We start from the raw sequence: 17,408 nt of genomic DNA, 5'->3' as shown, positions 1-17,408 counted from the left end.
TCTTTCCTGGCTGTTCTGTCCTTGGCACTCTTGCAGAGCCCAGGTCTGGGTTTGCAGACGGCCCTGCACTTGGGTTTCCTCACGTTCCCCAGTGCTTAGACCCAGGCTGCACCCTTGGGAGGAACATCACAGAAGTCCTGACCCCTGCCCCCCATGCCAGATGTTCCCAACTCCTGGGGGGCCCCCTCGTCCTGTTCAGGCTCTGACAATGGCCAGGGGATTTTTGAGGTGCACAATAGGCAGCCTCCTCATTCCTAAGGATATAAAAATCTCCTGTGGGTCCCAGTCTGGCTTTACAGGTGGAAGCTGAGTCGCCAGGTACGTGGGCCACGAGGGAACCTCCTTCAGGGCATTGGACTACGCAGTTCCCCTAAATATCTCCCAGGGCAGGGTTTCCAGGAGACTTGTGGCTCAGCTGCCATCCTGGCCGCTGTGTGAGTGAAGAGAAGGAATATAGAGTTAGTGAAACTGGCATTTAAAAAGACACATTCATATTTTTGTTGATGTTGTTTTTATGGGCAGCAGGTATACATTAAAATACGTTCTGGGTCCTGCTCTAGTGGTGCCCCTGACCCAAACGTGGCCAGGGACCCCTGCCAGTGCTGTGAGAGGAGGGCACTGCTGGGAGATGGGTGGCGATAGCAGGGAGGTGTTAGTTCCAAAAACAAAGGAAGCAACTTGTACTTTGTTGATTTGAGTCACCCCTTTTATTATAAAAAGGCCTAAAAGGTGTGGCCTGTGAGGTCCAGGATGGCCCGCTGGAGACCCTTGTTCTGCTTCACGTGTTTTTTTGTGTGGTTTGGAGCAAGTCTCTGAACCTTATCTGTGAAATGGGAAGACCAGCCCTTACCTGGGAATGAGCTGCTCTGTTTCTGAAGAAATGCCAGTTCCTGAGGAGCACCGGATAAATGAAGCCCACTGCACTCTTAGCTACATCCATGCTGGAAAATTTCCTCTTATTTCTCTGGTCGCTGAAAATAGAGTCATTGCTGTTAACACCTTGTTTTTACGTAACTCTGTGTGACCATCTCATTTGATGCAATGATTATTATCCCTGTTTTGTAAATAAGAAAACCAATACCCACAAATTTCTTCCTAAGATCATTGAAGGCACCTTGGAGCTTGGACATGTGATGGAAACTCTGTCCAGCTCTTTCCCACTGGGAGCAGTGTGAAAGTTCCCCTGAAATATCCTGTGGTACAAGAATGGTCTGCTGAGGCGTATCTGTGATGGCCAGTCTCTGAGCCCCTTGCTGCAGTTCCTGGGGGCGGGAGGGTCTCCCCACTTATCTCTCACCTGCGCTCCCCCACCCTCAGGTGCCGCCCTCTGAGAGACGATGCAGATGGAAGCAATCTGGAGGAAATGTCCATAGAGTTTTCATTTGCATTTGAGAAATCCCCATGGGTTCATCCCTCAAATATTGATTATCCCTGATGGATCACTTACTTTGAGCCAGGCTCTGCCCCAGACCTGGAATCCTGCCCCCACCCTGTGTACCGTGGAGTGTAAAGGGAGGACGATTAGGTCGGGACTGTAGGGACAGACCAAGGTGCTTGAGGGCGCGGAGTGGGCGAACACACCTGGTCCTGGTATGTATGCTAAGACCCAGTGAGGAAGGAGAGGGGCGTGGACCCGGCATCTGCAAAGGCCCAGGGCTGGGGAGAGCATCAGCTCGAGGATCTGATGGGAAGACAAGGGTGCAGAGTATGGATGGAAAGGCTGCTGCAAGGCAGAAGCAGAGGGAACCAGGCAGCGGGACTCCCCTTCAAACTCTGTTCTGACCGGAAACGTGTGGGAAGTTCCTGAAGAGGTTTGAGCTGGGGTGTGGCCCCCTCAGATTAGTGTCAGTTCCCTCTGGCTGCCCTGTGGGATGAGGCGAGGACAGGAAACAGGAAGCAGGCTGTTCTGATCTGTGAGGGATGATGCTGACCTGGGGTGGGTGATACCCCAGCACTGAGACAAAGTGGGTGGGCTTGGGAGGGATTTATAAGGGGAAGCAGAAGGACTTGCTGACTGAAACGGTGGGATGCTGTGAAGGACAAAGCCCAGAATAAACCCCAGGTTTCTCCCCTGGGCAGTGAGGGGTATGCCCGTGTCATTTATTGAGTTCAAGCGAAAAGCCCCCATTCATGATCCAAGAATTCATCCTTCATTTAAATTTTCTTCACCTGGTCTTAAACATTGACCTAATCAGGGGGTCTTAGTTTCATGACTTTAGGAATCTACCCATCATAACACTTCTTGTTGAAGCACACTTTTATGGGATACTGTGTCCAGATACACAGAGCTTCCAGTGATGAGCTTTACGATGACAAAATCATTTTATAGTAAATTGTCACTTAAGCCACGTACAGTCTGTAAGTCCTTGAGATATGAAATGCTGGATCTTTTTACGTTTTCCTCAATTTTCTAGTGTGTATATATTTTTAGTATCATAAAAATGATAAATTATAGAAATCTATACAGTAAGTCCCCTACCTACGAACCTTCAAGTCGTGAACTTTCAAGAATGCAGATGTGCATTCGCACGTCCAATCACGTACGTTAGTTCATGCGTCTGGCGTACATTGTCCCTTGCGTGCATCCTCTGCAAGTGGTTGTGCTTTTGTGTACTTTGCAGTACTGTATAGAGGACAGTAGTACCGTATCTTTATTTCAAGCCCAGGACGTCTGGAAGCAAGCGTAAAAGCAGTGGTATATAGCTGATTGTGTTAGTTGGGTACCTAGGCTAACTTTGTTGGACTTACGACCAAGTTGGACTTACGAACGCGCTCTCGGAACTCCTTCATATGTAGGGGGCTTGCCGTATACTATGAGGTAAGGGGCTCCATGATACAGCATTAATGACAGCTAACATTTATTACGTGCTTACCATGCTCCCGGCACCACTGGATGGGCACTGCATGTCTTTACTCCCTCCGTCCTTTAGCAGCCCTATCAGGTAGGTACTGTTGAAATTCCCACTTTACCTGAGGAAACCGAGGCACAGAGAGGTTAGCGTGTCTGCCTAAGTAAGTGGCTGAGCTGGGATCTGACTGCATGCACTGTCAGAGCCCATGCTCAGCCCTGAACCACACCGTGGGTGGCTGATTAGCAACGTGTAGGTAGAGAGTGCGGCTTTCAAACGTTTCAGAAGTGTGTGCTGGGCAAACGCTATTCTAAACGTCTCGGAGCGTTTCTGAGATCCTATGTTAATGGTTCGGCACCTTAACATCTCCCCTTTTTGGTTTCAGCTGTGGAACAACTACTTTCACCTGGCTGTCGCTTTCCTCACTCAAGAGTCCTTGCAGCTGGAGAATTTTTCAAGTGCAAAGAGAGGGAAAATCCTTAACAAGTAAGTCCACGTAGCCCCGAATGCACGGGCAGGAGCCTGCAGTTCTATTAGCACAGTCTTCTTGCGTCTTCTAAGCCAACTGGGTACCAATTGAGATGTAATCATGGTGTAATGAGAGGGTGGTTTCAAACCATGAATTGAGTATTGCCTTTTGTAACCCGTGAATCCAGATCTAAAGTAGCAGATTTATTCTGGTGGGTTGCAAGTCAGTGTCATTCAAGACTATTAGCACCGAACAGAATGGGAGTTTCGGGAGATAATTGCTTTTGCTGTGCACCGTGCCGATGTCACGCCACATGTGGTTTGCTGTATTGCTTAATTCTCCAACGCTGCTTCAAACAAGGAAGCTTCTGACGGAAGCTGCTGGCATCTCGGGATTGTGGAACGACTCATCACAGAGTGATGAGTCATCTGGGGTTCCTTCTTTGCAAGAGATGACCCCGGTCCTCTTCCAGGCAGGAGATCTGAAAGGGCTTAACTAGCCCTTGGATTATCCTGAAAACGTCTGAGAAGCCCGGGGGAAGCCAGGATCCCTGCCTGGCTCCTTCAGCACTGCATCCCGAACAGCTCCTGGTCCAGGGTCAGGAAAAGAACCCTTACGTGGGTTTCTTTGCAACCCTTGGGCCCTCTGAGGGCCTTGCCACCTCTCTCTCTGCCTCAGTTTCACCAGCGTCTCAGTTCCCTGGGGGCCCCTTCCATCAGTACATCACGTTGCTAAGTCATCCGGCCCTGTTCATCACTTCGTAATCCCTCTGAGCCGTGTTGACGGTTCCAAGGCATGGCCAGCCTGGTACCATCGCTGAGGTTAGAGATTCCAGGGCCTCTCAGAAGGGGACAGCTGCTCAGCCCTCCTAGTACCCCAGGAGTGTGTGTCTCCCTTGCAGACCAAATGGAAAGCACACTACCCCCGGGGAGTAAGTAGTTAGCAGATATTTACAGAGCACGTGTGACCTGCCAGTGACTTTCTAAGAGCGTTTTATGCATTTTTCACATAGAATCATTCAAACAAATCCCAAAACTATTCCACAGGTTCTCTTATCATCTTTATTTTCCAGACGAGGAAGTGAAGCAGGTTGTGAACCAGGGACCCGTGTCTCACACTGAGTCATTCTAACTCGGGCAGTTCAGAGCCCGAGACGTTTAGCTGGGCTGCTTTTAGAACCTTAAATCCTTCCCTGAGCCATCTAAAAGTCAGCTTTCATCGGGTCATCTTGGGACTTCCCTGGCTTCCCTTCCCAGTGGTTAAGACTCCCTGCTTCCCAGGTTTGATCCCTGGTCGGGGAACTAAGATCCCTCATGCCACGTGTAGCAGCCAAAAAGAAAACAAAAACAAAACAAAACATCGGGCCGTCTTTCCTTTAAGCTTCCTCAGTTGAATGACTGGTCTGTTGGCCGTTGATAGAGGCAAGTGTTCCTTCTTCAGACAGGAAAATGCACCCCGGGTGGCGTGGGCCCAGTGGGTGCCCAGCGGCGATGGCAGGGAAGGTGGCCCCCTCCTCCGAGCCAGCAGAGTTTATCCCTCATCTTGGCTCAGGAGACAGACTTTTCTAGGCAGCACCTTCCGGGGATTGGCTCAACAGGGATGCTACCACTTTGTGAAATGTACATTCCCTCAGTGCTCCCAGGAAGTTAGGGGTGGCTCCCAGCTTGTTGTCCTTGATGAAAGGCTGTCACAGGGAAAGCTGTTTGTAATGGAAACACTAGTAACCAGCACACACAGGACTCGGCCCGAGCCTCTCCCCACCAGAGCCCTCCAGAGCCCTGGTTATCCTGTCCTGCGCACCTGTGTGCAGTGCTCATGTGGGGTGAGGCTGGGGTCCAGACCCAGCTCCAGCCGACACTGGTGCCCATTCCTTGCCAAGCTTGTAGCGCATCCTCTACCCTTAGAGATGCCTGCGGGGAAGAATTGAGTTTAAACCGGAAATCTGCCTGAAAAGAGCTGACGTCTCCTTCACAGTTTGGAGAATAAAACCATTTGATTCTGAGCATTGTCCGGTCAGGGCAGGGCCCGTCTCTCTTCCTGGGCCCTTTCCTTGTTGGTGTGAGAGCGTTAAAATCTAAGCTAGAGCGACACCAATAAATGCATTCAGCACACAGGGCCTTGTCCACCAGAGAAAACGTTTGCTTCCCACATCGTGCTGTGCCTTCTGAAGCTTCAAAGCCAAGGAGAATTAAACACAGCCAGCTGGTGTCACCCCTCCCAGAGGGCCTCTGAATCGGGCTTTTAGAATTCTGTCTCTCACAGCCGTGGCAATGAGAGACTCCAGATTTTCCCTTTGAAATTGTCTCATGGATCCCCCGAGGGAAAAAGCCCCAAACATTTCAGAAATCGTCTTTGCAGGAGTGTCTCAGCTCCTGTGCAGCCCGAGGGGCCCTCTCCCAGGGCCACAGGTTCAATGTGTGGCCATGACAGGCCACGGAGGAGAAGGAATTTCCAGCATCTGTGTTCGGCGCTCTTGGCCTGTGAGGCCGCGTGGCTGGCATAAAACGTGGGTTCACCTGTTGGTTGTATTCACCCTGCCTCTTGCTACACCTGAAACACTTTTATCATCCACGTGCAATTTTAATTTCTAAATAGCAAAACCTTCATGAGAAATAGTAGGAGATGGTCCTACCCAAATGCTTAAATTTTCTAGTGCCTTAGAAATGTTTTAATTTGTTTCACATTGTGCCATGTACTCACGGCACTAGAGTCCTGGTGCTTGGGACCCAGAGATAAAAAGTTCACAGTCTAGGGCTTCCCTGGTGGCGCAGTGGTTGAGAGTCCGCCTGCAGATGCAGGGGACGCGGGTTCGTGCCCCGGTCCGGGAAGATCCCACGTGCCGCGGAGCGGCTGTGCCCGTGGGCCATGGCCGCTGAGCCTGCGCGTCCGGAGCCTGTTGCTCCGCAACGGGAGAGGCCACAACAGTGAGAGGCCCGCGTGCCGCCAAACAAAAACAAACAAACAAACAAATTCACAGTCTAGGGGGCAGGTAGCTGTGCAAAATTAAAATTACATGATTGGAGTAGAACGTAAGTGCTCCCCAGATGCCTTGGCAGCCCGGAGGTGGGCATGTAGGACTCACACTGGGTGGCGAAGGTGGCTGAGATGTTTACCAGATTGATTGACTGACCCCCTTGTCAGCAAACAGCCAGTCCCAAAAGGGGTCATTGTGTCCTAAGGGGCATGACCCACTCTGTAAGCAGAAATGCTCTGCGTTGCTGAAGCATGAGTGAGTGGCCGGGCCTGGAGTGATCGGAACTTGGGGTAAGGTGCGAGGGACCAGGTGACATGGGGACTAACCCCAGGCGTCTGAGCAAATGGCTGGCTGCTGATTTCCAGCACAGTGGAGTGTAATTCAGGGGGTTATTTTCTTCTAGAGGGAAAGGCCGTGGGGTCTGAAAGTGGAGTGATGCCCCCTCTGGCTGTCCACGTCGGCTTGTCTACTGCCGTAGGGTTTGTGAATCCAACCCAGGGCTTCGGCATGAGCCCCCTCGCGCCCCCAGCACGGCCCTTCCTGTCTGCCACGGCCTGCACCTCCTCCCGCCTGCCTGGTCCACAGTGCTGTGGCTCAGAACAATAGAAAATCCCAGTATCAGAAGATCTGCCTGTTCATTCCCTCTTGTTAAGCTTCCCGTCCTCCTGGTGACCTAGGTTGGGGAGATAATTAGGATATTTATTCCAAAAGCATTCTCCAAAGCACATGGGAGTAGCATCAAAGAATGGGCCATAGCGTGCAGAACACTGATTATGTCAAACCCAAACGGAGTACAAGCTTTGGCAATGATCCACACAATAAATAACCTCTAGGAATCAAAGTCCATAATGAGAACATTTAACTGACTCACCTTCAGACATCCTTGGCGCTAGTGACTCCTAACAAAGACAGAGAAGGCGACAGAATACTAACCCTGACCTTCATGAATGTCCCATCCTCCATCCCCCACACCTTGTACATTACGGGGGCTCCGGAAGCATGAGTCAAATGTGAAAGAGTTGGCTTTGGGTTAGCAGCCAGCTTGACCATTTTAGTTTGTAAGACATCGTGTGTCCTAGCGTTGGGGCAGTGGGGCGATGTGACTGCAACTGGCCTTCTGTGTTCAGGACCAGACTGCCTTCTTGAAGAGGAAAGGGGTTCATGAATGGGCCTCCAGCAGCTCTAAGCATAAGATGCCCATTTAAAAATTCCAGCCCGAGAGGGTAAAGCGTGATGGCCAAGCCCAGGTCAGTGGATTTGAACCTATGTGATTAATGTGGGTTCCTCATGGTACCCTCTCCCCAGTTGGTCCCGGGATGTTTCCCATCCTTTTCTGGTTCGTTTTGTTTTTCCTATAGAAGTCTATCCTCAGCTCACTGCCTCTTCTAAGAGGACAGGTTTCACTACTGGACCAAAATACCGCATAAACAAAATATCACAATGTTTCCAAACACTGGGTTCTGAAACATCAGTGTGTTAATTCATACTGTACACATTACGTTTTAGGGAAACCAAAAGGAAAGAAGTGCACAGTGACAAGCCTTGCTCTGCAGTGTGGCCTAATCTGAACCTGGAGTTGAACGTTCCAAATTATAAAAGGAAATTTGTGTTTGTGCTAATTTTTTTTCCCAAGAGACTCAAATTATTCCAGATAAATTCACCACGTACTAAGAATTAGAAGGGGACCCAAGGAGATGGACTCAACAAGCTGTAACCAGTGCTAAGGTCCTTTTCGAAGAGTTAATTAAGTGTCCCACGTGCACTAGCGATGCTGTATTCTTTTTTTTTTTTTTTTTTAGTTGAAATATAGTTGATTTATAACATTGTGTTAGTTTCTGGTGTACAGCACAGTGATTCAGTTATCTATTTTTTTCAGATTATTTTCCATTATAGGTTGTTACAAGATAGTGAATATAGTTCCCTGTGCTATACAGTAAATCTTTATTGCTTACTTCTTTTATATAAAGTAGTGTGTATCTGTTAATCCCATACTCCTAATTTATTCCTCCTCCCATCCCTTTCCCCTTTGGTAGCCGTAAGTTTGTTTTCTGAGTCTCTTTCTGTATTATAAATCAATTCATTTGTATTATACTTTAGATTCCACATACAAGTGATACTATATGGTACTTGTCTTTCTCTGTCTGACTTACTTCACTCAGTATGACAATCTCTAGGCCCATCCATGTTGCTGCAAATGGCATTATTTCATTCCTTTTTATGGCTGAGTAATATTCCATTGTAAATATAAACCACATCTTCTTTTAGTGATGCTGAATTTTTTTGTGTGCACATATTTATTTTCTTTCTTAAAAAAGCTTTTTTAATTTTATTTTTTTATATGGCAGGTTCTCCTGAGTTATCTGTTTTATACATATTAGTTCATATATGTCAATCCCGATCTCCCAGTTCATCCCACCACCACCACCCCCTCATCCCCCTGCCCAGTGATGCTGAATTTTATTAAACGTGATAAAACTTTATGCAGTGGAGGACACATCAGACCCCTGTGTCTAGTAAGGCTTATTCCCATCCGTCACATTTGGGGTCCCGTATCCTCCCACCTCCCCAGAACTTACCAGTCTTTCCCATAAAAATAACAATGTCTCACTCCACCCATCATCTCCCTCCAGCTCCCTCCGTGCCTCTCTCACTGCACACCCACACCCACTCCCGATGCTGGCTGTGGGCCACCTCTGTCCTGGGCTCCCAGAACCCCTCTGTAGGTTTCCCTCCTAGCGTTTTGGCCTCTCCGCTGCTCCCTTGTCAGGCTCAGACTCCTCCCTCCACCCATTAAGTGCAAGAGCTCCACAAGTCTTGGTGTTGGGCCTTCTTATTCTGTTCTCTTTCCTTAAGATAGCAGTTTTTAAATTGTGCATCTCAGCGCTTCACCGGGCTGGGATAGCAACTTAATGGGCCATTGTATTAATTTCTTAGAGTCATCTGCCATAATGTAACAACACAAACTAAGTGAAACAGCAGAAATTTATTGCCTCACAGTTACAGAGGCCAGAGGTTGAAGCCAAGACATCAGCAGAGTTGGTTCCTTCTGGAAGCTCAGAGGGAAGACCTTGTCCGTGCCTCTCTCCTATCTTCTTGGGGTGGGTGGCGCCCATCCTTGGTGCTCCGTGGCCGTGGCCCCCATCCCTGGTGCTCCGTGGCCGTGGCCCCCATCCCTGGTGCTCCGTGGCCGTGGCTGTATAACTCTCGTCTCTGCCTCCCTCTTCACGTGGCCTTCAGCCTTGTTTGTCTGTGTCTCTAAATGTATCCCTCTCCTTATAATGATGCCAGTTCTTGGATTTAAGGCCCGCCCCGTCCAGCATGACCTCATCTTAACAGGATTACATCTTGTAAAGACCCTCTTTAGGGGGTCACATTCACAGGTAGTAGGGGTTAGGGTTTTAACAGATCTTTATGGAGGACACAAGTCAACCCACACGACCCAAGACCAACATACATTTTTTTCCCTTTTTTTTTTTTTTTTTCGGTGAAATAGAATATAAGAAAGCATCAGAGTTGACTGCAGGTAGTAAAGTTAAGTATTATTTCATAGAACTTTTGTATACGTACATTTTTATGCATGCTGCTTAGTAAAGTATATTTCTTATTGCAAAAGAGTTTTTGAAACTTAAAAAAAATACTTATCAACCTGCCTCTGCAGCCTTGGTTCACAGCACACCCCTCCTCTTGAGGGGAGGGAGTCAGGCAAGCTCCCTGTCCTCCAGTCTCACTGCCTTCTTTGGTCCATATACTCACCTACCCCCACCCCCACCCCACCACAGGGCCTTTGCACCTGCTGGTCTCTTCCCCTCTCTGTCTGGATTACAGCTTTCCTTCTTCAAATCTTGGGTAAATATTACTCTCTAAGAGAGCTTCTCCCACAGCCAACCTGGACCCACTCCTCCAGTTTTTCCTAAAGAACTGTGACCGTGGCCTCCAAAAATACATAAATAATAACCAAAAAAACTACTATATATACATATATGTGTGAGTCTCGTATGATTGTTTAATGCCCATCTCTGCTGCATGCTAATAGTCCCTCAGGTCTGTGGATTGTGTCTCTTTCCCACATTATATTAGTGTCCCCGTATTAGCTCTGTGCCTGGCCTTCAGTAAGCATTTAGTAATTCATCAAACAATGAATAACGCTTACAGAACAAATTAATCTAAAAGACCATTGCAACCATGAGGGGGATGCTGTGATGAGGCCCACTCTGAGCTTTTAAAGGAAGGACCAGCCTGGCTTCGTTGCTTGTTAGGACAGACGAGGGCACCGTGTCCTCGTTCTCCCAAAGGCCTGGGAGAGGAGCATCATGCCGCCATTATCCCAGTACTACACATGGGGAGACCAAGGGTCAGAGCGGTCAGGTAATTTTCCCAGTGTGCTCAGATTTGCTCTCAGGTTGGTCTTACCCCCAGGCTTGGGCTATATCTCTGGTGGACATGGGATTTCTGCTTTTGGGGGCAGAGATTCAGGAAAGCAGGTGCTAAGGTAAGGTCTCAGAGACCAGAGTCATGCTATTTTGGGTCAGAGTTACAGGCCTGGATGTGGGATCTGCGATCTACCTGGGCTGTCTAAAGGATGCCTCCTGGGGGCTCCCTCGGGCTGGCCGTCTGGAGTTGTCCACTCACTTTGTGGGTGGGCGCAGGCGACCTGGGGGTGGGGGGAAGCACCGGGTGACTCCGCCTTTGCAGAAACAGGCACGTCATTTCACCCCCAGGAATCTCTGCTTCCTCAGTGGGAAGACAGCTACGGGAACGTCTTCTTCTTTGTGGTCTTACTGTGAGAATCAAATCAAATGAAACACGCCACACATGCACTTTGAGGGGTGAGACACAGTGCTGTGCTGTGACATCGTGGAAGTCTGCCCTCTCTGGTCCTCGAGATGCATGCTGGGAGTGAAGAACCGGAATTCTTTGGGAGCCTGGAGACTTGTGCAGTCTCTTCTCCCCTTGCCCTGTGACCATGGCCAAGTCATTTTACGTCCCCCCCCGCCCCAGGACTAGTTCAGTTCCCTCAACTATAAATCGCTAGTCATGGACTTAGTAACAATCTCTAAGGCTGCCACCAGCTCTGGAATTCTCTCTCCAGGTAGGAGCATGAGCCCAGATACTCTCCATTACTGCTTTTTTCTCCTCCTTGGGGCAAGGATTGCAAATGGTTCAGGAATCCCTCTTAAGTTTTGGTGACAGCTGTGACTCCATTTGGGGATTACGCTGAGAAGTGTATAGATTTGTCAGAGCTGCCTTCTTATTAAAATGAGAGAAAAGATCAATCTTACTGCCGGAGAGATTCGGTCCTGCCCCTCACCTTCCAGCTCTTTACTCATCTTGTACCAGCCTCGAGCACCTGTGTCTTATTTGACTATTGTAATGGCATCTTTAGCACCTTTCTACCAGAGGCCTTACTCTCCTGAGCGACGTGCACTCAGATCTTTGCTAATCCCCCCGTTCTGAAATACTGTGAAGACACATCATTCCCCACGTAGAAGACAGTGAAGCGTCACTGAAAAACGTAACCCAGGCATCCTTGAGCCCCTCACGCTCCGCCGGCACCAGGAACAGAGGCACTGGGCAGAGAGACAGGACGGGGCCAGCTTCCCTCTCCTCACATGCCTCCTGGGGTCCCCGGGTCAAGTCCAGCACTGGACAGACAGCAGTCACTGTAGGGCCTGAGGTGTCCATTGGGTCACTCCTGGTGATCCAAACCCAACCCGTGAGCCCGCTGCTGCCAAGGCTGTCCTGCGCTTTATCCTTCTGAACTTTGGGGTTTGATTTGAATTATTATAAGACCTGGGAGAGGAAGTTGAGTCAGGGGCCAGCAAGGCGCAGACACTGATGGAGATCAGCTTGGCTTTAACCATTCGTATTTTTCAAGAGATACTGTTCCGGGCTGAAAAGGAGTTGCTTGGCAGTTAAGAGTCTTTAAGCTTGAGTTAGTGACAGGCCCATCCCGGGACAGGCTCTCGCCTCCTCTGGGCCTCTGGCGTCCTCACTGTGTTGAGGTCTGAACACCTGGCAGCAGGGGCTGGGGTGTTTACGTTCTCGGGGTCCTCCCTGCGATGCCACACTCCTCACCTCCCCAGACACCTGCTCCCCTGAAAGGCAGCTCATCCCCCTGGACAGCGCGGACCCCTCCAGCCTGAGGAGGAAGCATCTGCACTGGATGGAGCGTGGTTTTCCTCTCCCCGATCCTATTCTCTTGGTAAATGCCCAGAGAACGGTCTTCCCAGTCATCATGCAGCCACCCGCATCCTCTCCAGGCCTGGGTGCTGGGACCCCTCTGTCATTCCTACAGGAGCAAAATGGGGATTGGAAAACGGCTCTGCAAGCCTCAAAAGGGTGCACGCCTCACTGGTGCTCAGATCTTGTGCCCCTGGGGCACTTCTGGGTGCCAGCTAGGCGCAGAAGGGTGACCCAGTCCCTGCTCCCTGTGGCTTGGTGCTGGGAGCATTCCTGGGCAGAGATCCCCTCTCTCTCACTCACCGAATTTACCTGCACCAGTGCTCACCTGGTGTCAGGCTGGACTGGAAGGTAATACATTCACCTCAGAGGACCAGCTTGTCCTCGGAGGAAGGGGTACAACACTGACCTCTCACTTCAGTTTCTCCACGGGTACAGTGAATGCCCTGGCACCTGTCCGGCTGTGATGCTCCCAAGGTTGAATTCTCCAAAGAAGAGCTGCTGGGTGCGTTCATCTTTCCTGGTTGAGATTCTCGCAGGGTCTGCTGTCCTTTCCTGCTGTAAGTGACAGACGGGTGCTTAGGGTACCCGAGACTTTGATAAAGCGTAGCAGCCAGCTGGGGCTGTTGATTTACCAGCCGGATCTCTACCTGTGGAGGCGCAAGTCGGTCATCTGTAATCAGAGCTTTTCTTCCCACATGAGCTGACATAAGGACGCACAGAGCAGGCGCCACGACACAGCTGCTACACTGTAACACTGTAGGATAATTTTGCAAATTATTATTTGTAATACAATCAGCCTTTTCCTTAGGCAATAAAGGAAAATGTTAAATTGCTCACAAACTAATAAAGGTTTATCTTCTGAAACATCAAATTCTGTTTACTCATGAAACACACACCCCCTCTGCTGACCCACTGGGAAGAAAATTAGCATTTATTTTTGCTGGTACATAAAGACAGGGGAATGTTTGTTGACATCTTTTGGTGTTACGCCCTTCCTTACATTGAAAATGATAAAGAAAGAGCCAGGAGCTGGGAGCTATATGGAAGAGGCCTTCCCTGCTCTGATTGTCTAAGACTCCAGGGCTTAATTTAACATGTGAGAACTGCTTATTGTGTGCCGGGCTGTAGGATGTCATTTGGTGTCTGGTGCCTGGATGCTTATAACATGCGTGGAAAACAAACTCCCCCTCAAGCCAAGGAGCTGGGTTCTCTTTCTCCTGCCATTAGAGACTGAAGAAAGGAAAATACTTTCATTTCTCTCCACCACCTCCCCCATGTTTCCACAGAGGGGAGGATCTTATGTAATCTGTGGGGATGGCAAAATGAGATCCCTAGCTGGATTCCTCCTCCTTCAGTTCCTTTTGGTTGCAAAAGAAGTTGATGCTTTGACACTCTCTTTATTTGTCTCAGGGATGGGAGAGTTTCATTGCACTTAAAAATAATCCAAATCTGATCTTCAAATGCTCCATAGAGTGACTCAGCGTTTTTCCTGTCCCTGGTTTTCAGGTACGGAGATATGAGGAGACAGATTGGCTTCGAAATCAGGGACATGTGGTACAACCTTGGTGAGTAACTGGGACTTCAGGACATCACGGTGAATATCATGACTCGGTGGTGGGCGATGCCATTGGTCCTGTTTGTCAGCTTTGGGGCATCTTAAAAATCTGAACAGCTTCTGTTCTTCCGAGAGCAACTGCTACCTTTGCAGTAAGTGCTTTCAGTGAATAAGAGATGGGAGACCAAAGTAAAGGGAAGAAAATCTGATTGGTGGAGAAAACAGAAAAGTCAATAGAGCGCCCTCTTGTGTCAGGTGAGCAGAGCTCTGCCTTGGAACTCTTGCTCCTGGGCAGAACTACCATTCTCTCCGTTTCTCATGAATCAAAGCATGTAGCACTTCCTACTGTTATATAGTCCATCACTTATTGTATTCAGTTTCACATAATCTACCTTCCAAAGGGTTAATTCTCCAACTCAAAACTAGACCCTGTATTTAGGTATACTGCCACCAAGCGGTGGTAGGCTGAGTACTTGTGCAATCAAAACAATAAGGGATATGTGTGTTTAAGATAAGAAATTAACATAGGCATTTATCACTATAAACTTCCCTCTTAGTATGGCTTTTGCTGTATTGCAAAGTTTTGGTATGTTGTCTTTTCATTTTTCATTTGTCTCGAGATAATTTTTGATTTCCTCCTTGATTTCCTCTTTGACCCATTGATTGTTCAGGAGTGCAGTTTTAAACTTTCAAGTATTTGTGACTTTTCCAATTTTCCTTCTGTTACTCATTTCTAGCTTTATTCTATCATGGTAGGAAAGGATACTTGGTATGATTTCAATATTCTTAAATTTGTTAACAGTTGTTTTGTGACCTAATGTGTGACATATCCTGGAGAATGTTCCTTGTGCACTTGAGAGAAATGTGTATTCTGCTGCCGTTAGGGGAGATGTTTTGTATATGTCTGTTAGGTCCATTGATCTATAGTGTTGGCTTACTGGTGAAGAGAGATCTCAAATAAACAACCCAGCTTTACACCTCAAGGAACAACAACAACCAAAAAAAAAAACTAGGCCTAAGCCTAAAGTCAGCAAAAGGAAGGAAATAATAAGGATTAGAGCAGAAATAAACAAAATAGAGGGTAGAAAACTTCAATAAAATTAAGAGTTGGGTTTTTGAAAAGATAAACAAAATTGACAAACCTTTAGCTCAATTACTAAGAAAAAAGGAGAGGAGACTCAAAAAAATAAAATCCTAAATGAAAGAGGAAACATTACAGCTGATGCCGTAGAAATAAAAAGGATCATAAGAGACTACTACGAACACTTAACGTGCCAGCAACCTAGAAGAAAGGGATACATTCCTAGAAACATACAACCTACTGAGACTGAATTATGAATAAATAGAAAGTCTGAACAGACCAATAATGAGTAAAGAGATTGAATCATCTTACAACAAATAAAAGTCCAGATGCCTGCACTGGTGAATACTACCCAACATTTAAAGAAGAATTAATGCCAATCCTTTTCACCCTTTTCTAAAACACTGAAGAGCAGGCAACACTTCTAAACTCATTTAATGACATGAGCATTACCATGATGCCAAAGTCAAACACACTACCCAAAAAAAAAAAAAAAAAAGAAAAGAAATCTATAGGCCACCATCTCTGATGAACACAGATGCAAAAATCCTCAACCAAATACTAGCAAACTGAATTCAACAGCACATTAAAAGGGTCATACGCCAGGAACAAGTGGGATTTATGTCTGGGATGCAAAGATGATTCAACATATGCAAATTAATAAAAGTGATAGACTACATTAATTGAATGAAGGATAATAAGATTATCTCAATAGATACAGAAAAATCATTGGACAAAATTCAAAACCCTTTCATGATAAAAACTCAACAAACTAGGTATAGAAGGGATGTAACTTAATATAGTTAAGGGCATATATTGTCAACTAATACCATACTCAGTGGTAAAAAACTGATAGTTTTTCTCTAAGATTGGAAACAAGACAGGATGCTCACTCTCACCCCTCCTATTCAACATAGTACTGGAAGTCTGGACAGACCAATTAAGTAAGAGAAAGCAATAAAAGGCATATAGATCAGAAAGGAAGAAGTAAAATTACCTCTCTTTGCAGATGACATGATCTTATATGTAGGGAACCCTAAAGACTCCTCCAAAAAAGTGTTAGAACTAACAAACAAATTCAGAAAAGTTGCAGGATACAAAATCAACATAGAAAAAAAAAGTTGCATTTCTGTACACACTACCTGTAAAAGAAATGAAGAAAACAATCCCATTTTCAGTAGCATAAAAAGGAATAAAATATTTAGGAATAAACTTAACCAAGGAGGTGAAAGACTGATACACTGAAAATTACAAAACATTGATGACAGAAATTTAAAGAGACACAAATAAATGTAAAGACATCTCATGTTCATGGATTGGAAGACTTGATATTGTTATCGCTATCAAAATTCCAGTGGAATGTTTTACAGACATTGAAAAATCAATTCTAAAACTCATGTGGAACCACAGAAGACCCTGAATATCCAAAGCAATCCTGAGAAAGAACAAAGATGGAGGCATCATACCTCCTGGTTTCAAAATAAATTACAAAGCTATAGATATCCAAAGAGTGTGGTACTGGCATAAAGATAGACATATAGACCAATGAAACAGAAGAGAGAGCTCAGAAATAAGCCCACACATTTGCAGTCAACTGATCTTCGACAGGAAACCAAGAATACACAATGAAGAAAGGAAAGTGACTTTAACAAGTGGTTTGTGAACAACAGATAGTGTTGTTAATACTGGATATCCACCTGCAGAAGAATGAAATTGGACTCTTAAGCCATACACAAAAAGCAACTCATAACACACTAAAGACTTAAACGTAAGACCTGAAACCATAAAATTCCTAGAAGAAACCATAGGAGAAAAGCTTTTTGACCTTGGCCTGGGCAATGATTTCTCGGAAATGGCACCAAAAAGACAAGTAGACTACATCAAACTAAAAAGCTTTTGCACAACAAAGGAAGGAAACAATAAAATGAAAAGTAATGGGAGAATATATGTGCAAACCCCATGTCTGATGAGGGATTAATATCCAGAGTGTATAAGGAACTCCTACAATTCTATAGCAGAAAAACAAATAAACCAATTAAAAAATGGTCAAAGGACTTGAATAGACATTTCTTCAAAGTAGACAGACAAATGCCAGTAAGTACATGAAAAGCTGTTTAACATCACTAATCATCAGAGAAATGCAGATCAAAAACCACAGTGAGCTATTGCCTCACACCTGTTAGGATGGCTGTTATGAAGAAAATAAATAAAAGATAATCATGTGTTTGCAAGGATGTAGAGAAATTTGAACTCATGTACACAGCTGGTGGGAATGTAAAAGGATGCGTATGGAGGTT

At 46.7% G+C, this 17,408-nt stretch overlaps 1 protein-coding gene across 1 annotated transcript in view; it reads left to right on the top strand.

Annotated features, from left to right (window-relative positions):
- The window catches only part of DOCK1 (dedicator of cytokinesis 1), a 475,984-nt gene that overhangs the window by 364,971 nt on the left and 93,605 nt on the right, over positions 1-17,408 (top strand). Inside the window, exons 31-32 of the mRNA XM_007451187.1 lie at positions 3,235-3,335; positions 13,982-14,040. Coding sequence (XP_007451249.1) covers positions 3,235-3,335; positions 13,982-14,040 — 160 coding nt within the window. The remainder of the gene's footprint in view (positions 1-3,234; positions 3,336-13,981; positions 14,041-17,408) is intronic.

The sequence above is a fragment of the Lipotes vexillifer genome, unplaced genomic scaffold, assembly GCF_000442215.2.
Source record: "Lipotes vexillifer unplaced genomic scaffold, Lipotes_vexillifer_v1.1 scaffold248, whole genome shotgun sequence".
In the NCBI taxonomy this organism is placed as follows: domain Eukaryota; kingdom Metazoa; phylum Chordata; class Mammalia; order Artiodactyla; family Lipotidae; genus Lipotes; species Lipotes vexillifer.
The sequence above is the reverse complement of the archived record's forward strand: the minus strand, read 5'-3'. Positions and strand labels throughout refer to the sequence as shown.